This window comes from Helobdella robusta (genome assembly GCF_000326865.2).
Source record: "Helobdella robusta unplaced genomic scaffold HELROscaffold_16, whole genome shotgun sequence".
In the NCBI taxonomy this organism is placed as follows: domain Eukaryota; kingdom Metazoa; phylum Annelida; class Clitellata; order Rhynchobdellida; family Glossiphoniidae; genus Helobdella; species Helobdella robusta.
In genome coordinates, this window is record NW_008703893.1 from 424,083 (window position 1) to 446,023 (window position 21,941).

A 21,941-nucleotide genomic window follows, 5' to 3' on the forward strand; every position below is an offset into this window, starting at 1 on the left:
CAATTCAAACTGAGAACTTCACAAATACACAAAGATAGGCAACACAATTATAAAAATTATTTCCTACATACAGATGTGAGCAAATAAATAAATAAACATAACGAAGTCAAACCATAAGTTTACATAATTAAACCAACATAATAAACAATAAACAAGTACAAATACATAAGAAACACAATTACTAAGTTAGTACTGTGCAACCTCCTACAGCATAAGTATTCCAAGTTTAAATTAAAAGTACAATAAAGGAACATTAATTGTAGAATCAGAATCAAAGGTTTATTTTCAACTGCATTTACAAGTGCACGTAGTTTAAGAGTAGAAACTCAACTGTATTTCAGGAGCTGAAATGAATTAAATTTGGATTGGTGTTTCACTGAAGATTTTAACATAAACTTTCCTGCTGATTTTCTTGGTTGTCAATTAAAATAATGCCATCATGTCATATGTAACAAACATCAACATGAGCCGAATGCTATGTGCACTGAGACACAGATAATAAATATAAATTCATCTTAAAAGAAATAAAGTTGAGTAGTTTAAAAGAAAACAACATTGAAGTTATTTATACATTTAACACATTTTTTTGTAGCATATATATTTGACGATCAATTCAACACGATGTTTTTGTTTTTATTTTTGTTTGTTCTACTTGTTATTTATTCAATTATTATTTATTTCAAGTTTAGCTTGTTGAATGCACAAACTAAAACAGCTTGCTAATAGGCAAGAAATCTTTTAAGAACCAACCCAATCTATCAAGCCTCTTATTAAATATTATATTATGTATCCATGTATATAACAATATTGTATAACAGCAAACAACAACGAAAGATCTATAAAACATATAAAACTTATATAACAACGTACAAATGTGTATACAAATCTATTCAATGATTTTGTGTAAAACATAAAAATAAGTTAAGAGTTAAATTAAGAAAAATGAAAAAATTGGAGTCAATTCTATTAGAATTGCAATAGACACATAAACACATATACAACGTTAAATAAAAAATAAAACTTTAAATTTTTTTAACAGATAATAATGACTACGATGATGATGATAATATATGTGAAGATGACACACAAGATGACTTGAACTAATAGCACAGTGATGAAAGAGTAATAATAGATAAAAGAATAGTTTTAAGGGTAGAGGTCAAAAATAAAGTAAATGATGATGATGATGATGGGATGATGATAAGACAACAATGATAATAAATGAGTGAAGTAAAGGGGCATTACATTTCTTTACAATTAATGCATGTTGAATAATGCTGTGATAACAATGTGATAATGAATTAACAAAAAGAAAAGAACTATACAAATATTCTAACCTTTAGAAAAAGTTGGGCTTGAAGAAAGCTGTTTATAAACAGAAAAAAGGGTTAATTAATTATTATTTATTGGTTATCAGGTTAAAAATAATAATAATAATAATAATAATTTAGTATATTAAATATTATACAAGTCTGGTAGTGGAAGTTCTTTATAAATTAAAATTAACCTCAAAAAATATGAAATAGTGAAACAAAAAAAACACAAAAACACACACACACACACGCACGCACACACACACACACACACGCACACACACACACACACACAAAGTTTTACAACGATTAGCTTGATGTTATTCTTGTAAATTTTAAAAGCAAAAAATATAATTACATTAAAGTGCAAATATGGGGAATAATTAACATTCATAATTAAACCATCCAATTATCCATTTTTTCCTTCCAATATACACTCATTCAATCCTTCCTAAATTCAATAATTCATTCACTCATTCATCCATTCACACATGCATGCATTCATTCATTCAACAATGCAACCAATCCATGAACGGCCAAGCCAAGACTGGCAGGCAGACCGACAGACAAGCAGATCCAACCTCATAGGAAAATACCCTTTGATTTATACCAACCCTGTTTAATGCAGTTTTCTGATGCTGCTAATGTCAGTGCAAATAACTACAGCCACAGAAAAGGCAAATATGAAAAAAGCGTGCACACATATGTATGAAAATGTATAAAAAGAAATTAATATTTGTATTAAATATAATACATCAGTGTGTATTTGTACAAGAGTATTTCATCATCTAGCCTCGCTAGAGGATGAATGAATGAATGAATGAAAAATGAATGACAGAATGAATGAATGATTGATGAATAAATGGAAGAATGAATGAACGACAGATTACAGAATGAGTGGTGTATGTGTGTGTGTGTGTGTTGTGTGTGTGTGTGTGTGTGTGTGTGTGTGTAGTGTGTGTTAGTGCCTATCTATCTGGTGGCCAGAACTTAAATTTTCCTCTATTCAATCCTATCCACCTGACCATGTGAACAAATAGGCAGATGAACATATAAATAAATTACTCCATGAGGAAAACAGATGAAAAAATGAAAAAGATAAATTAGAGAAACGTTATGAATACTAGATAGATAGATGGATGGATGGATGGATGGATGGATGGATAGATGGATGGATGGATGGATGGATAGATATATAGATAGGAACACATAAAAATAGCAAGATGAATTGATATAAGTGGAGTTATAAAATGATGAATAGGTGCATGCATTATTTGATGAGGATGGCCTGTATAATGGAGGAATAAGATGTGGAGGTTGATGCATTGATGAATTAATGTATGAATAGATGAAATATATGTAATAAGATAAATGGATCAATGAATAGACTGATAAACAGGTGAATGAATAAATGAATGAGTGTATGAATGAACGAAGGAACGAAGGAATGACAAATAAGACATATTAACAAACATAATATGAAATAAAAAGGTTCATTTACAAAATATAAACCAATGAGAGAGAAAAAGAGAGAGAAAAAAAGAAAGAGAGAGAGAGAAATAGAGCTAGATAGTAGATAGGTGGATAAGTGGAGAAACAAATGAAAGAATGCAACAAGCATTTTAGCAGCAGCAGATAGAATCATCACAAAAATACAGGTATCAATTCAACTGTAAATGAACCACACAAATCACTGAATCCATAGATTGCAATATCATTAATGAATGCAAGCTACCATCATCACCATTATTCGTCATCATCATCATTACATATGTCATAAATAACTATCAACATTATTCATCATTATTACAATTATCATCATAACCATTATTATTATTATTATTATTATCTATCATCATTACCACTATAAATCACAACATTATCATCCCCATACACAAAGACATTATCTTTCACATCACTAGTCAGTATATAACATAACTTTCCTAATTTTCCTAATTCTTCGAATTATCATCATAATTTATAACATCACCGGTATTATCACTCTTTTCGTTATCACCACCATCCTCAACATCACAATTTTTATCATCTACTCACTTGGTGAATACGACTTATCCGTTTGGACTCTGAATCAGCTCTATTCTTTCGATACATTTCAATGAAATTGTTTGGTCCAAACTGCGTGGGGTCATCTTCAAGGGCTTTCGTCACTCGAAACTTTTTCTTCTTCTTACCTCCAGGTGCATAAACGATTGTCGTACCTAAAATTGAATTCTGCGTGGTTGGTGAAATCATGGCAGCCACCTCAGGCGTCGTTTCCCTGGAAGATTTCTGCCTGAACGAATCAAAAAATCCTTTAACCTTGGTGGACGTCGGCATCAGACTGCCCAACTTGCTCGACGAAGGTGTCACAAATTTTCTGGCATCTGATCCGATGGAAATGTGTCGACTGCGATGCATGTCCGGTTTGTGATGGTGTTTGTCATTGCTGTTGTTGCTAGCATTGTTGTTCAGAGCTGCTTCTACCTCAGTTGGAGATGGAGACCTCTCCTCTTTGATAATATCCTTTTTTGATCTGAATTTAAACAAGGTCCCAAGTGGACTGCTGTGAGAAGGTTTGCGAGTTTTTTCTGTTTCAAAATTTCCACTGAATCTCACTGAAGAGCGATACTTTTTGTTGAACATATCCTTCAGCAGATTGGCTCCAGTACCTGACACCGTGGCATAATTGCCGTACACATCTTTGCTTTTGCTACTACCGCCAGGCATCTTATCTGTTGGAGAAGGTTTCGGTTTTACTGATTCCGAAGTAGCTTCCATTTCAAGTTCGTTGTAATCGTTTTCGTTGTTGCTGCTTGTTGACTTTCGACGTCGCCTGAAAAATCCAACTAATCCTCTTGCTGTGGGCGAAGGAACGGGTGTGATGCTGGATGGAGATTTTGAACCGGTGTTACTTTCTAATAATTTATTGTCAGGTGATTGCATCCCACTCGCAAACAACTTACTGTGAAATTTCATTGTTTTCAATTGTATATATTTAGCGTGCATAATAAATTAGGTAGAAAAAATTACAAATTCAAATTTTCAGCCACACAATTGGTGTGTTGTTCTCATTATTTCCGTGTGTGTATGGAATACTGAATTAAAACTCATTGATGCTAGTAATTATAAAAAAAAGTGCTTTTATAGAATATCAAAAAGTTATATATTCAACTCTAAACAAATACTACACATACTATTTGCATATATGTTTATACAAAGGTTATATATACACATATGTAACAAAATATATATATATATATAAATGTGAATGTGTGTGATGTGTGAAAAACTATCTGAGATGAGGCCACCCATTAGCATTAAGTAGTCTAAGTAGTCTATACAGTACTATTTATTTTACATATATACCTATATATATATATATATATATATATTTATATTTATATTTATATATATATATATATATATATATATATATATATGACATTTAGATAGATTAGATGCAGAGTTGATTTTAACTGTCTCATGAAACCCTCTGATCTTCATTTATGTTCACAAAAGTCACAGACTGATTTAAAGTAGAATATATATATATATATATAACTTAACATGAATAAATTAAATAACCTGTGCTGAAATTTAAGTTTAAACAAAGTTGAATTGAAATGAATTGAGAGAACACAGCAGACTTAATTAAAAATTCTCATCTCATCCAATCAACCTTACTCAAATTACTAATACTAGTAGTACACGTCATAGTAGTATAATTAATTATATTATTATATTATTAATTTATTATAATTATAATAATACAAGTCCTTTATATTTATTTATACCAATCCTCTTCAAATTGCATAGATGTTCTTCTTCACTTCTCTATAATAAATTTTATATATACTCTTGTTTTATACTTGTTAAACAAGATTACAAGAGTATACAAAATAAATTTAAATAACATAACATAGCACTTCAAAGTAACTTACTTTCGAATTAAGATATAATTTTTTCAAATATAAATTTGATATTTTATTACTACTTCATTAAGTAGTTATTATCAATTGCATATTTATTGAAATTTAAAATATTTTTTTTCTAATTTTTTATTTGTTATAGATTTTTTTTGTGAGGAATAAAAAATTTTTCAGATTGCGAAATGAAAGTGCATGAAAACCTTTCAGCCACTAACATTATGCAGACTGTTCAAAAAAAATTATTTTAATCTTGAAAAAAAATATCTAACCAGAGCTAATTATATCGTCTTATTTATAAATAAATTTGAAACCATTTAAAAAGCTCCACAAATTCGAGGAATACAAAGAAATGTAATAAACAAATATCCGAATAATACCGACAACCAGCAATTTCGGTTGTCGAGTCGAGTGGTGTCGGTATTGATTTAGTCTTGAATTAAATTCAATAAAAAGCGTTATAAAACAGTCAAACATTTATTTCAAACGCACCGTTTAATGTCACTTTTGAGTTTTCATTAGAGTACAACCAGAAAATTAAGATAGTGTAACAAAATAAAGAAAAAAATGTCAAATTTAAAGCGTAATGATATTCACAATATACTTAAAAGCTATATTAATTTTTTTTAAATTTAATAATAAGCATCTCACAACAACTATACTTTGTTATCACAGTTTTTATTTTAGTCAAAATTTGTTAGTTTGAGCTGGATGAACTTTTAAACAGAAATTGATTTAAAGTTTAAAAAACGTAAAGACCGGTGGACAGTTAATGTAGACTTGCACACCATATTCCTAACTAATTGTCAAATTAACTGAATTAAAATAAAAATTAATTTATTGTATTTTATATAAAAAAACGAAAATGTTTGAGAATGACTACTGGTCCGTGCTGTACGTTTTGCGATTGATCCTAGCTTCCCTGCCACTAAATGGCTACATTCATCCAGATGAATTTTTCCAATCAGCAGAGTTGGTTGCTGGTACGTTTTGTTTGTGATTGGTTGCTTGTTACTGTTGTTGTTTTTGTTGTTGTTACTCTCATTTATTTTATTGCAAGATTAATTTATTCAATAAAATATATGAAAAATGATAAAATAAGTTGTAGATTATTAATATATTAATAAAATAAAATGAGTAGTATCTACTAATGAACTAATCTAATCATTTTTTATTATATTGTGTTTTTTCTCAAATTAATCAATGTTTTTGTCCATATAAAAAATTACAATATTAATGGTTAAATCAAATGACTTTATTTTATTTTTTAAAGGTGAAGAATTCAACATACAGGCTCTCAAAACATGGGAATTCACATCCAAGTCACCGATTAGAAGCAGAACATCAATGCTGATTATGGCATATCTTCCATTGTCTCTACTGAAATTCATTCATCAATATATGCCATATTTTTCTCTAGTAAATCCTACAAACCTGTTGAGAGCTTATAGAATTTGGATAGCTGTTTTGAGCTGTTCTGTTGATTACAACGTTCGAAAAATTTTAAAAGAGCTGAATGTGTTTCCTCAGATGTACATTAATTTTTGTGTCAATGTCTTAGCCTCGTCATTTATCATGGTCATCTTTGCAACCAGAACATTCTCAAACTCTTTGGAATTGTTTCTCTTTGCATTTTTATTTAGAATTAGTGTTGTCAATACTTCAAACAAAACAATTTACAATGCTATTTGCACATCTTTAATTCTTACAGTTGGTGTTTTTAATAGACCAACTTTTCTTGTCTTTGCTTTCATTCCATTTATTGGGTTTTTGATAAGAAACTCCAACTTGAAATTTTTACAATTTTTGAAAACAATTATTTTCACAGCAATATTTAGTTTCTTATTTTTTGTCTGCCATGTTTTAATAGATTCCTTGTATTACAAAACTTTAATTTCTGCATCACCTAGAGGCATGTTCAACACACTGACTGACAAGGGTGTTTATTACTTCATCAAAAGCAACCTGACAGTTACAGTGTTAAATTTCATAAAGTACAACACTGACAGTGACAACCTGGCAACACATGGCATTCATTCACGATTTACTCATCTCGTTGTAAACTTCCCATTGCTATTCACGGGACTGACTTATTTTTCGGTGTACGATTCGTTCCTAAGAACCAAAAAGTCGACAACGGTATTTTGGTGGGAGAGTAGAAAATTTGAATTCCACATTGCCTTCTTTTCGTGGTTGGTCCCACTTTTCCTGTTGTCGTTATTCCCGCATCAAGAACCTCGTTTCTTGCTGCCACTGATAGTCCCACTTGTCATTTTATATGCTTCCCAATTTTACCATGTCAAGACCATGTTCTTTTTTATGTGGGTCCTTCCAAACCTGCTGCTCATTCTATTTTATGGATTTGTTCATCAGGCTGGTGTGGTGCAATCAATACTGTCCAGTCAACGAGATGTTGTTCATCCATCTCTCAATTCTGGAAAGACTGTGATCACCGTTTTCTGGCATTCGTACATGCCTCCAAGACATTTATTTTTCGGACCTATTGATGAGTGTCAGCAATTTAAATCTAATTCTGTGAAGGTATCCGTTCGTTGTCCAACAAATTTCACAAAGTTAAAAGTGTTTGACATGAAAAGTGCAACTGAAGACGATCTTTTGAAAAGACTTGGAAAATTTCTCAATATAAAGAAAAAATTTGAAATGGAAAATAGTTTAATTGAGAATGCTGATTACTTCACATACAACAGAACAGTTCTCCTCTACGTCCCTGGATCAGCTATGTATGGTTCCAACTGCACGCTGGGACATTACCGCTTTGAACTCATCAGTTCTCACTGGCCGCATTTCAGCGGTGAGAAACCGCCGACGATATTTGCGTTACAGGCGATCAACTGCATGGATGGTGATCAGAACAGTAGGGACTGCCCTTATCTGCCCAATATATTCTACGAACTATACGTTTCCAGCTCTTATAACGTTTACAATGTTTCTTTGATTTGATATACATTAAATTTAATTGGTTTTATTTTTTACGTGTTTGTTTTCAATTTGTTTAAGAAAATATAATTTAAAGTTACGCTGACATTATTATTCATGAAATATGTCTATTGATAATAACATTAGTTTATGAGTATAATTGCATATTCGTTTGTCTTCATGAACATTCCATCATTTGCGAATGTTTGAACGTTGTGATGTTCTTGTTGGTTGCTATGTCACTCACTGAACCATATTGATTGCCTTCCATTTGCCTGTCGGTTGCTGAGTGTGCCAGTTCACGTTTGCATTGCATTGATTTCTTAGTTTTTACTTTGCTTTTGTTTCGTTTTTTTCTCATTTTTGTTGCTGAAAACAAATTAATAGTTATTTATGTTTCGTGGTTGAAAGGTTTTTACGCTCAGTGACGCGATATTTTGTACAATGGATATACTGCATTCGACATTGATTCATCAAAAAATTGCGGATAAATTACTTTTTAATACGTTAGTTGCCAATAGATATTAAGTTTTAAAGACAGATATCAAACTATTTTAAATCATTTTTAGTAATTCTGGGAGAAGTGATAAGTTTGCTCTGCCTCGCATCGCCAGCAAGGTGTCCTTTAATCCAGGTGGGTGTCTGCCAATCCAGGTGTTACATTTACACTTTCGTTGAAAAAGTTCGAGTTGTAATCTTTTAATGATTGCACTGTTTGTAATTAAGGGTTCGATGATGGCAACAGTATTAAGAGGAACAGATCGACCGAAAGGTAAGTTTTCGCTCTTAATCGATAAGTTTATTGGGAAAATATTGGAAGATGAATCGATTTAATTATTATAAAGTTTGAAAAAATCGGAAGCGGGTAGTCTGTCGTTAGGAGGGTTGCCACCACTCCCACTCACGAGACCACACTCGTCCGCCTCCCTTGTGTTGCCTGAAATTTCTACAAAAACAAATTTGTCACCACACGTCTATGACGAAAGTTTCATGTCAATTAAACTGGTTCCTATCAGGATTCATGATGATGTGCCGAAGTATGGAAGAGAGTGGGGACCGACATCTTACACGTCACACGTTCAGATGTTGCACTATTTCGTGGTTGGTCATTCTAGTCTACGAAAAGTGTTCATTAATATTTGAAATGTGATTAATATATCGCTGGTAATACTGTTATCGCTTTGTGAAACAAAATTGTATTATTTTCTATACGTTTATACATGGTTAGTTCTTAAACAATCCACATCTTTATATATAAAATGTGTCATGTTCGTCCTCACCGACGTAAGATTATTTCTATTTACAACAAACTATTCGTCAAAGGATTTACGACGCAGTTTGTTGCCAATCCTTGCTTGGCAGACTGCTTATTTTCTCTGAATTATGCGTGTTGGTCATTGTTTAACAGGTGAGATCTATCTTGGATGAGTTCGTTAATGATTTACTGTATGTAGTCTGCAAGAAATCGAACAGGAGTGCAAATAGTGGCCAAAGGTAATCTGGTGTTAATAATCCTTTTCTTTCCAACAATTTTTTATTAAACAATAAACAATTTATTATGTTTCATTAGAGTGTATTTATTTTTAACAAATACTTCGAATTGTTTCACTTCCAGATCTTCAGTTGAAGACTCAAGAAACAATAATACAGCAACGAAAGGCGATTTGGACATCAATCAGAAAGTTGAAAGAATGTTTGATGACATTTTAAATGAAGTGAAACTATTTTTGTCATTCATATTGTTCTTTATCTTGTATGTATATTTTTTCGTTTAAAAATTGTTTTTAAATGAAATTAAATTAAATCATTCTAAATTAATTAACAAATTAAATAACTAAGGTCATTGTGAACGAGGTGACAGTGCACTACAAAGTTTCAAAATTCGGTCAACACAAATCGCATGATCTGATTGTCAAAAATATCATTGTACGTTTTTCATTATTTGAACGAACAACGCGAATCTAAAATTAATTTTGTTAACTGCGATTGCTTTACATTGGAAAAAATTATGACAAAAGTTATAAAATTATTAGAACGAAAGATTGTAATTTGAGTATGTTAAATTACGTCTAAAAGCCTGGAAAAAATCTTACATTTGAGAGTAAAGTAAAGGCAAAAATAGTAATTGCCACTGGAGTGCAGTTACATGGGGAAAAAATTAGTAGAACGTTTTTAAATATCCAAACATCAGAAGATTGGAACTAAGTTAGACAGTTTCATGTTGCTTACATTGCAAGCAGGGTTCGAGCAAACGAACCTGTTCCGTTTGAGTGGAAGTTCAGATAAAATCAACTAAATTAGGATAGTGTAGGAAATATTTAAACAGTTTATCTTCTTTCAAACAACGTCGTTGAAAAAGATGTCTTATGGTGTGGTGATAAAATCAGAGGACTAATAGTATTCTGCGCGAGTTCATGCAACTGTTTTATTTTAACTCTGGCTGGTGGTGAATTTTTTCCTAGCCATGGTTGCTCCTTGAAACGTTTGGTGATGATGAATGATTTCGCAATTAATAATAATGATTTAATATAATAAATAATATATGTGAAATATTTATTTAATTATATTTACTTCCATTTAGAACATTACGTTATCTGAAATTTTGAGGAACACAAACAAAACAATCGAATCATTGCAACGATGCAGTGCTTATGTTAAGAAGATCTTTCTCGAATCGCTCTCCAAGTCTAGGTTGGGTGATTTTCATTTTAAACGTAACCATTTTAATGAATGTCTTTTTACATGGCAAGTGAAAATATTGTTAGAAAAGGCATTGTTTTCTTGCTTTGATAACTGTAAATTATATCTAACTTTGCGTGAAAGTAGTGGTCCATTTCAACACCAACAATTCCTGGTGTACCTGACCGGAGAGGAACATGACGTCAGCGACGAGGAAATATTCCACTTTCATTTTCAAGATTTTAACCCGAAGTTTGTGAATAAATTATTTCATGTCAAACTACTTTCATAAATTTATTTAGTAATATTGCAAAATATCATTTTTTCAAGAGTATTAGATTACACTTGTTTGATTGGTTGTGATCAGTGGCTGGCCCCGTCCACTGAACAATGGAAAGTCTTGCAAAACGCTCAACTTGATTATTGGAGTGTAAGACATTTCCATCTATCAAAATTTTGTAGTTACAAAATTAAAAATAAACAATTAAGTGTTGATTAAATACTATTTTTAACAAAATTGACAAAAATTACGTCAGAATTTCGAAGTTTTTACGAAGAACCAGCAAGTCACTCAGAAGTGTGTGGGAATCTCCGCGTTGCAAGTCTCTCCCAACATGAGATTCTCTGCTTTCTCCAATCTCAGAGGTTCAACGAAAGCAATTCAAACAAAATTTTTTTTAATTTAAAATTTTTCTGATTTTTAAAATTGTTACTTTTTTCCTTTTTATTGATTGTAAAATTAGAAGTTTGAATTTATTTTCAATAAATAATCAATCCGTAAGCACTTGAAAAAAGTTTTCTGAAAAGTTTTTCAACGTTAATACTTCACTACATATTTTCAAACCATTCACATCCGCCAGGCCACGTATGTGTAATCGATTTTAATTGGATCCCGCCTCGACTAATCAGAGTACATTTCAGTGAGTCACATGACCCAGTCATCAGCCTATCGTGGACAAGGGATTCGAAGTATTTGATGAGCATGACCAAAATGGTCAGCGTTTGTTTGTTTGTTGGACGCAAAAAATGATGTCGAATGAATGACGGTACGACTGACTGGACTTCATCTTGTTTTTTTACTCTTATTTCAGCATCACTGTCACCATCAATATTGATATTATTGCGATTTGAAAAGTTTATTTTCATGAACAAAACATTATAATGTTTTTAATTTAACGAAATATTGCACAAATGTTTCTCTATTTTGTAGGTTATACATGCGTTGTACATTGCATTGTACGTGAGTTGTGATATTAAAATTTTCAGGGTGTTCTGAACGTGTGGTCTCTGGTGGGCGGAGTCAGTTTGACCAATCAAAAAACAGGAGGGGGTGGAAGTGTTAAAGACGACCTTGTCATCGTGAAGGGCGAAGATGGGTACATCCCTGAAATGTTAGTGCGACTAATCACCATGGAAGCAGCTTCTGGGGATTTCATGTTGCAGACTAGTAGATAGATTTTTTGTGGTTTATATTATCAGTGTTTATTCTTGATTTTCTACGTATTTATTCGTTCTTTCGTTCGTTCGTTCATTCACTCACTGATTCATTCTTTTTTCACACAATCATTCATTCTTTCGTTCATTCTCATTACAACATTATAGATCACATCACGGAAGAATCGAATGAAGGAATGAATAATGTACCAACGAGTGTCGTATTTTTGAATGACAAAAGTGATCATCATCATCACCACCACCACCACTATCATCATCGCGGTGTCCAGGTGATAATGTGATGATGTGATGATGCGAATATATTGAGTGATAATTTGCTATTTTTGTAATTTATTTTATAAATTCAAAGGTCGATAGTTGCTTTAAAATTGTTTTGCTGTGCATACTTGAATCTTCAAACATTCTTTGTTAACATTTTGTTCATCGTCATCATCATCGTCGTCTACAGCATCACTACTACCATAACTTTACTCACTATTGCTATCATCATCATCATCATTATTGTCGTTACGTCATCACATGGCAGCCAGTCATCATCATCATCTTCAACACCATCATCATCGTCATCATCATCACATGACAGCCAGTCATAGCAATGGCTTTTGATGCGGGGAACTTCCTCGTATGCAATTTAGCGTCATTTTCGTCATTGCTACCATCATCTTCATCATCGTTGTCACCTACTACTCACAAAAACAATGATGAGAATGATGAAGATGAAGAAGAAGATGATGAAGAGGAGGAGGAGGAGGAGACTAATGAAGGAGGCAACGATACTGAAGATGGCAACGATGACAATGACACAGAAAATGATGAAAGTGATGGTGAAGAGGATGACAACGAAGAAGAGGAAGATGATGATAAAAGTGACGATAGTCACGATGATGATGATAGTTTTTTTAAGAGCATAGCCTCGCAGCGTACAATTTTCATTAAAGTATGTGACGTATTTATTTTTCATTTCACATCATTACCGTCTGTTTATTTGAATAACTACATTGCAAAACATGCCCACCTTTCCATCTTTCACATTTGTTTTCCTCTCACAAGCAGTCTGTGCAGTTGTTATAGTGCGTTAACCAGGTTCGAATGCTGGTCAAAACTCAGTTTCGTAAAACTGAACTGTAACGCGCGGTGCTTTTTAATACAAGTGTATATGGTGGTTGTGAGTTTGCCACTTGGCCGCTTTTTGAAACCCAAAATCTAAGGCAACTAAACCAGAAATGTAAGCGATTCTGAGTCGAAAAAAATATTGAAAAATATGAATATGCATGTTTGTTCACCAATCACTTTGTTCATCCATTTGTTCATTCACTGAAGTTTAAACATTTCCATGCAAGAGCCAGAGAAAGTTACTCACCAGTGGTGATAAAATCGGCAACAGTGTTGAGGTGGATGCGTTTCTTCACCGTCAACATCATCATCATCATCTTCGTCGTCTCGCTTCTGCTACTCACCAGCAACCCCAGCGTCAACTACCGCAGCAGCAACATCGTCAACAACAACAAAATCTTCAACCAGTCAACAAACCACAAAAACAAGATGGAGTCATGTTGCTGCTGGCTCACGTAAACAGCCGTCAGAGCGATTTTGTTACTATTAATTCGAATGGACTTATTTGTCTATGGAAACATGATAGGTTGGTGATGATAATGATGATGATGATGATGACGTTTGTGATGATGTTGATGGTGAGTACCGATGATGATGATGATGATGATGATGACGCGATGATGATGACGATGATGATGGTTAGTAGGATGACATTTGTGATGATGATTTTGAAAAGGATCGATCGTGACATAAAACTGAATGGCATACACTGGTATTTTCGGCGATATAACTGTCTTCTGATGTTAAATAACTCAATAGTAGTGAGGATAATAATAATAATAATAAATAATAATAATAATGATGATGCTGATGATGATGATGATGGTAATTGTAACAATAATTGATACTGGCCAAAGATGATGATGGCCAAATGATATGTAATGATAAGGTGGTGTGTTGACGACGACAACGATGACAATGGTGATATAGCTGGTGAAGTGAATGACGTTAACGATAACACTTGTACGATACGATACGATACAATTTTACGATACGATACGGTCTTTTATTTACTCCAAAAAAATGAATTCATGAGAGCTCATCCAGCACATTTATTTATGACGATGATGAGAATGGTGGAAATTATTTTTCCAAAAGACAATTCTTGAAGAAAGGGGAATCAGAGAGTGACAGTCACATCGAGCCGAGTAGGTGCTTGAAACTTAAAATGAAAAAATCCATCTACTCGCCATCATTATCGTCGTCGTCATCACCATCATCATCGTCGTCGTCGTCAACATCAACTTCATCATCTGATGACATACACGTTAGTAAAGTCAGGCGATGATGAAAATGATAATGGTTATATATGTGATGATGATAATGGTGATATTAATGAAGATTATGATGATGATGATGATGATAATGATGATGATGACGACGATGATGATGATGGTGAGGATGACGATGACAACGATGATGATAATGGGGAGGATGACGATGATGGTAACTTGTGGTAGATATTGATAATAGTCGTATTAATCCAATTTTTTTTTGGCGCAACCATTTTTCGTCACCATGTTCTCCAGATCATGTTCGTACAGGGCATGGATGATAGCCGCAATGAAATGAATTTGCAGACAGGTGTTCTTATTTGTTATAGTTTAAGAAATATATCTCACTCATATTTTTTTTTATAACTTTTCATCCATTTGTTTTTATATTAATTTTCACGTCACTCATTCATTCATTCATTCGTTTATTCATTCGTTCATCCGTTCATTCATTCATTCATTCATTCATTAGTTCATTCATTCGTTCGTTCGTTTGTTCGTTCGTTTGTTCGTTTGTTCGTTCGTTTGTTCGTTTGTTCGTTCGTTCGTTAGTTCGTTCGTTCGTTCGTTCGTTCGTTGTTCGTTCGTTCGTTCATTCATTCATTCATTCATTCATTCATTCATTCATTTTTATTCACTCATTCATTCATTCATTTACTTTCTATTCATTCACTCAATCATTATTTATCTGATCTGATTTAACTATCATAAATATTTTTTTATTAAATATATATATATATTTTATTTATATTATTTTATTTGTTAAGAATAATTAACTTCGTGAAAATTTCTTCCCTGGTTGATTGTAGCGGAGAAACACATAGAGAAGCACATGAAGAATGGCTGGTTACTGTACTCCAGTAACATTCTTCAAGGAGGCCAGTATGTTGTTAGTAATGTTGCTGTTGTTGTTGCTGTTGGTTCTTTATTGTTGTTGTTGCTGTTTTTTTGTTGATGTTGCTGTTGTTGCTGTTGTTGTTGTTGTTGTCCTAATAAAAACATATCAGGTGTTTAGTAGCAATAACAGGTTCTCAGATTTGTAGCTTTAAGACAATTTAAAAAAGGTTCACGTTGCACTAATGGCTGTCATGTCGTAAATAGTTTCCCACCCATTCACTGACGCAGACCTCAGTGTACAAGCCTATGGAGGATATAAGCAGCAGTGCCATCATCAATAATGGCACCAGCAACCAGAACAGCAACAACATGCCACTCAACATCAACAGCAGTAACACCCTGCTTCTCAACAAAAACAATCGCTACCAGCACTTTAGTAACATTTCGGCGTTGTCGCCACCTTACAGTAGCCACAACGGCCACGACAACAGCCACTTCAACAACAGTATCGATGATAACATTAGCAGATTCTACACGGTGACAAGACACACAAAAGATAAAACTCTGCTATCATACTCTTCTCAATCTTACAGAAAGCGCACTGCTGAATGTGTTAAATTCTACGTCTCCAAAGTTGCAAAAACTTCAGTAAAAAATTCGGAAATGGATTCAAAAACCAGGTCTCAGAGGTCAAAGGTCAACGAAGATGGAAATAATAGCAAGAGTGGAAACAAATATAACGATAAAGTGATGGGTGATGGTTGGGAAGATGGCGAGCAGAATTTTGTGGCAGTCATCTTGCTCTATCCGCCGTTCGCAAGTGGTGCTGCTGGTGGTGGTGGTCATCACGAAGGAGGTCATTCGTTCATCTATATGAAATTTTTAATTACGATTTTGAAGGCTACTTTAATAAATTTTTCGCATTAACTTTATAAAAAATAAATATTTAACGATATGAAAATAGTTATTTATCTATATGAAAATAATTATTTAACTATATAAAAATTACTATTTTTAATTTTTATTACGCGTTATTAATAAATCATTGTGAGTACAAAAAAAACCAGTCAACCATTTACTCATCCAACCGACCGACTGACCGACCGATCAACTAACCAACCCATTTTTCAACCAACCTTTCAACCAACCAACCTTTCAGCCAACCAACTAACCGACTGACCAACCAACCAAGCGACTGACCAACCAACCAAGCGACTGACCAACCAACCAAGCGACTGACCAACCAACCGACTGACCAACCAACCAACCGACTGACCAACCAACCGACTGACCAACCAACCAACCGACTGACCAACCAACCGACTGACCAACCAACCAACCGAACGACCAACCAACCGACTGACCAACCAACCAACCGACTGACCAACCAACCAAGCGACTGACCAACCAACCAACCGACTGACCAACCAACCGACTGACCAACCAACCAACCGACTGACCAACCAACCGACTGACCAACCAACCAACCGACTGACCAACCAACCGACTGACCAACCAACCAACCGAACGACCAACCAACCGACTGACCAACCAACCAACCGACTGACCAACCAACCAACCGAACGACCGATCGACTAACCAATCACACAGCCTCAGTAGACCTGGTCCTCATCAATCTCAACACGACTTCCCTACTGAAGTTTAGGAAGGAAGTTATCCTCACCAGCGCCCAATATCAACTCTGCTCTCATGATGACGTCATTTGCTGTGACGTGCGTACATTTTTTGATCATTACATTACTAAATGTATGTAATCTGAAAAAAAAATGTTTCAAGCTATTCCAAATTAGTTTCGCTTAATCTGTCGGTATGTGTCATTTAAAAATTGAATAGAATATCTCGATAAATATATATGACTCTAATGCGGTGTAACTGTGGAGCGTCTGGGTCTGTATTGTAGTGACCAGATTCAAATGCAAAAGGAAACCTCAGTTTACCATATACATGTGTCTGTCTGTGTTAGTTGACACTCCTGAGTTATGTAAAAGGATTGCAATTTTTGTAATTGGCAATTAACATTCAATTTCAATTCAAGAATTTTTATCACGATTTAGTAACTATATCATAAGATACATTTTAATGATACACTCTCTAGATACTTCTATCGGCTAGTAAAATAAACTCCTCCTACATTGTGATGTCATTAATTGGCGAGCTGTCAATCATATCAATTGAGACTGGACAGACTGTATTCAAGCTCTCCGATAGGACACCTAGACTGGAAGGTCACAAATATAATTTACAAATATTCAAAGATATATCTATATATGTATGTATCTACATATATATCTACATATGTATATATATATGTATATATTTCTCATTTTTTTGTATGGTGCAATTTTTGTGAAGTAGGTACTTATCAATGGATGTTTCAAACATGTACGTACGTCCTGAGATCTCACGCTACGTACAATTAAGAAGGATAGCCTAGCTAATTCTTGGACAGCGGACAACATTCGCCAAATGCTATCATGAATATGTGATAATATTCATTATATTATCATTATTATTTATGTCATTATCGTCACAACAATCACATGTACAACAACCAATCACACGTACAACAACCAATCACACGTACAACAACCAATCACACGTACAACAACCAATCATACGTACAACCAATCACACGTACAACAACCAATCATACGTACAACAACCAATCATACGTACAACAACCAATCATACGTACAACAACCAATCATACGTACAACAACCAATCACACGTACAACAACCAATCACACGTACAACAACCAATCACACGTACAACAACCAATAGGACTCGAAGTTGTTCAACACTACCCAATGAACGTACTAGTAGCATCATCTCAATGGAAAGATTATACATTCATCTCGTTGTATTCGCCTTCTTTGCTCTCTGTATGTTGTTGTTGTTGGTGTTGTTGTCATCGTAGTTGTTATCTCTGTTGTTGTTTATCTGTTTGAAGTCATTTTTGCTGATGGCGACATGTTTCAATGATGTTAAATGAAGTGTCAGTGTTAATGTTATTTGAGAACTATGTGTGTTTGTAGTTATGTAGTTTTAATCAATGCAAATTTCAGCGGTTGTTTCCACATACCAATACCAGTCAAAATTTTAGAGTCTTTTTTGTGAAAATCGACGGTCGTTTGTGTCTTTAAAAGGATATTATACCAGAAAAAAAATCTATTTATTGTATGTTAAATATTTATGACCTGATTGAACCAGTGTTGATTGAACTGTTAACAAATGGATAATGTCTGGTTTAGGAACTTTCGAAGTTTCAGAACCCTCTCGTCATCGTCATAACAAGAGACGCTAACAACGACAAGAATGTCAAACGCTTAAAACTTCTGTATAACTCCGTGTTAGACATTTCCATTTTCGTTCACCTATTTCATGAATTTTTGAATTCTGCAATGTATTTTTCATCTTTTCAAATGAGAATAACGAATTTAATTTTCGAACTGAATTAGGAGCGAATGAAAAAATTACAGTCGTCAGAAACTAACTAAATTGATTTCTGAAAATATTTTTTAGAATTATCTGGCTCCTCCCATAGAACTTTTAATATAAAATACCAATCTGACTGAAACAAGACGTACTTAGCATTGCAGGATTACAATTCAAATTCTTTTCTTTCATATTTTTAAAATTAATTAACTTAAATCGCTAATTAATATTTAGTTAATTGATTGATTGATTGAGTTATTGATTGATTGACTATGTTTTTGTACACAGATCGGCTAATATGGAAGATGAGTTGATAAACCTCTTAAAGTCAAGTTGACATTGGTCAGAGATACCTTATACCGGTTTATCGTTTGGAAACTAAATAAATTTTACAATAAACTGAACAATGCCAAAAAAGAAGGCAATTTCTATAAATGGAAATTTATCGCGTTATCTCCTCAAAAATGAATAAAACACCTAAAAAACAACATGATTTATATTGTTTATTACCATTACTATAATTGCTATTCATAATTATTATTATTATATAATTATAATTGTTTCCCAAGAGAGCTGACAAATTATAGAATGGATGAACGTGGAATGTTAACGGATTGGTACGAACATAACGATGTACAAGTAGGTAACAACAGTGAATAGGGACGGTATTTTAGATTTAAAAACTGAATGAAGGAAAAATAATTAATCTATCAGAAATAAAATTTTAAAAAACAGATTAATTTTTTATTGATGATTTTATATGTAATGAGTGTTATTTCGTAGTTAACCTTTAGACATTTCATGCGCCATAGAGCATGCAATTGTTAAATTAAATAATAGTAACAATAATAATAAAGCTATTATTATTTTTATTTTTTTTATTATAATTAATATTATTCATCAGTGATATTAGTAAATGAGATGACTTAATTGTTAGCCAAATTACAATTTTTAGAATTCAACTTGAAAGAAAATAGGAAAGAGAATGGTGGAAAACTCAACACAGCATTTAAATAACCATAGGCTGACGTAATAATGTTTGAGAATAAACAACAAAAAACATAGCAACAGCCATAAAAACAACAACAACAACCATAACAACAACCAAAACAACAACCATAGCAATAACCATAGCAACGATTATCATTACAACATAACCTCGTATGAAATGAATTCAAAGCTCTATAAGATTGGTGAGTAAGAACGTGTGATATAACAAAATATTTTAATAACAATAAAGAAATATTATTAATTAATGTGGGCAAATATTTGAATAATGGAAATATATCTTTGTGTGTAGTAGTAACATATTTATTTGAATATAAATTTACTTTTAAAAGTATGCATGTACGTGTGTGTGTGTATGTGTGTATGTATGTATGTATGTATTTATGTATGTATGTATGTATGTATGTATGTATGTATGTATGTATGTATGTATGTATGCATGTATGTATGCATGCATGCATGCATGCATGCATGAATGTATGTATGTATGCATATAAACGTATATACAATATCACAATAAACCAGAGCAATATACAAATAAATTTGAAAAAGAGAGCCACAACTAAAGATGAAACAAAAAAAAAAATCAGAATGATTCGTATAAGCCAGAAAGGTAGTAATAGTAGAATCTAAAATATTAAAAGCTGATTGGTCGATTGTAGATAAAAAATAGAGATATATAAATTTCCAATATAATTCAAAACATAGTAAAACGAATGAAATTCTTTTTTTATGAAATAAGCTAATGCATACAATACACATACACGCCACACACGCCATGCACACGCACACACACACATATATATATATATATATATTTAAAATGACATAGTCATGCATTTTGGTATAAATTTGTTACATATAAAATAACATTACAGAAGAATAAGTAAACAAAATTTTAACATTTTATAAGAATATTAACTAATTATAATTAAATTAAATTAATAATAATAAAAAAACAAATTATTTTCTTTATTTTTTAAAATTAAGTTGAAATAAATTGAATAAAGAGGTTATGATTGGCATTGAAAATAAAATAAAAAAACACATAACATCTCAAAAAACTCAATAATTACTTCATAAATTAATAACTTTGAAATGCGCTTCGAAGATGCTGATGGTGATGAGGACAATGATGATGATGGTGATGAGAATGATGTATAATGATGAGAATGATGTATAATTATGGTGATGATGATAAGAATGATGTCTAAAACGATGATGATAATCATGGTAATAACAATGTTGATGATAATAACAAAAATAATAATAATAATGACGATGATGATAATAATAATAAGAATGTTGACGATGTGATAGTGACGACAACGATGATGATGACCGTACGTTACAATGGTGACAACCTAATGATAAAAACTACCAAAAAACATAACGGCTCCCAAAGAATAGATAATATATGGCCCGGCTATTTTAATTTCTGAATATATTATAAACACCTCAATTAACCAATTAATAAATAAATTAAATGATTGAATGGAAAGTTAATAACTAATTGACCTATTAATTAATTATTTATTAATTAAAAAATTGAACGTAAACGGCATTGAACAGAACGGAATATGTGATAGCGTTTTATATAAAACAATTTCTAAATATAACTATAATTAAAATCTTTATTATTATTATTATTATTATTATTATTGTTATCAATGACAATTGGCAATAAAAATGATTTTAAAATGTCATATGAAATTAACCTTGATATCAGCTTAAAATATTAATACGATGCTAAAAATTTGAAAAAAAAAAACAAAACTACACGTAAGTAAATACTATATTAGAATAAACATGCGTCAGATTATCATCATAGACCAAAGCATACACGTATACTGACACACAAATAAACACTCACACACATACACACACACACACGAGCGTGTGTGTGTGTGTGTGTATGTGTTTGTGAATAAGAGTGTGCGT

The 21,941-nt window shown here is 32.5% G+C and overlaps 4 protein-coding genes across 4 annotated transcripts; 3 read left to right on the top strand and 1 right to left on the bottom strand.

The window, feature by feature from the left end:
• Positions 1 to 312: 312 nt before the first annotated feature.
• HELRODRAFT_169601 (hypothetical protein) lies at positions 313 to 4,289 on the bottom strand (the record flags this gene model as incomplete). Its single annotated transcript, XM_009015439.1, has 3 exons — positions 313 to 344; positions 1,338 to 1,365; positions 3,369 to 4,289. 3 exons carry the CDS (start codon positions 4,287 to 4,289, stop codon positions 313 to 315), a joined length of 981 nt encoding a protein of 326 aa, XP_009013687.1.
• Positions 4,290 to 6,104: 1,815 nt separating this feature from the next.
• Positions 6,105 to 8,200, top strand: HELRODRAFT_169602 (hypothetical protein; the record flags this gene model as incomplete). The annotated part of the gene is made up of 2 exons (XM_009015440.1): positions 6,105 to 6,222; positions 6,513 to 8,200. The coding sequence occupies 2 exons, from the start codon at positions 6,105 to 6,107 to the stop codon at positions 8,198 to 8,200; spliced, it is 1,806 nt and encodes a 601-aa protein (XP_009013688.1).
• Positions 8,201 to 8,911: 711 nt separating this feature from the next.
• Positions 8,912 to 12,310, top strand: HELRODRAFT_169603 (hypothetical protein; the record flags this gene model as incomplete). Its single annotated transcript, XM_009015441.1, has 11 exons — positions 8,912 to 8,948; positions 9,039 to 9,277; positions 9,585 to 9,670; positions 9,792 to 9,891; positions 10,016 to 10,102; positions 10,758 to 10,867; positions 11,000 to 11,107; positions 11,186 to 11,285; positions 11,392 to 11,500; positions 11,716 to 11,849; positions 12,122 to 12,310. 11 exons carry the CDS (start codon positions 8,912 to 8,914, stop codon positions 12,308 to 12,310), a joined length of 1,299 nt encoding a protein of 432 aa, XP_009013689.1.
• A 595-nt stretch (positions 12,311 to 12,905) lies between these two features.
• On the top strand, positions 12,906 to 16,461 carry HELRODRAFT_190806 (hypothetical protein; the record flags this gene model as incomplete). The annotated part of the gene is made up of 6 exons (XM_009015442.1): positions 12,906 to 13,247; positions 13,771 to 13,949; positions 14,522 to 14,690; positions 14,953 to 15,007; positions 15,507 to 15,586; positions 15,823 to 16,461. The coding sequence occupies 6 exons, from the start codon at positions 12,906 to 12,908 to the stop codon at positions 16,459 to 16,461; spliced, it is 1,464 nt and encodes a 487-aa protein (XP_009013690.1).
• Between the last annotated feature and the right edge of the window lie 5,480 nt (positions 16,462 to 21,941).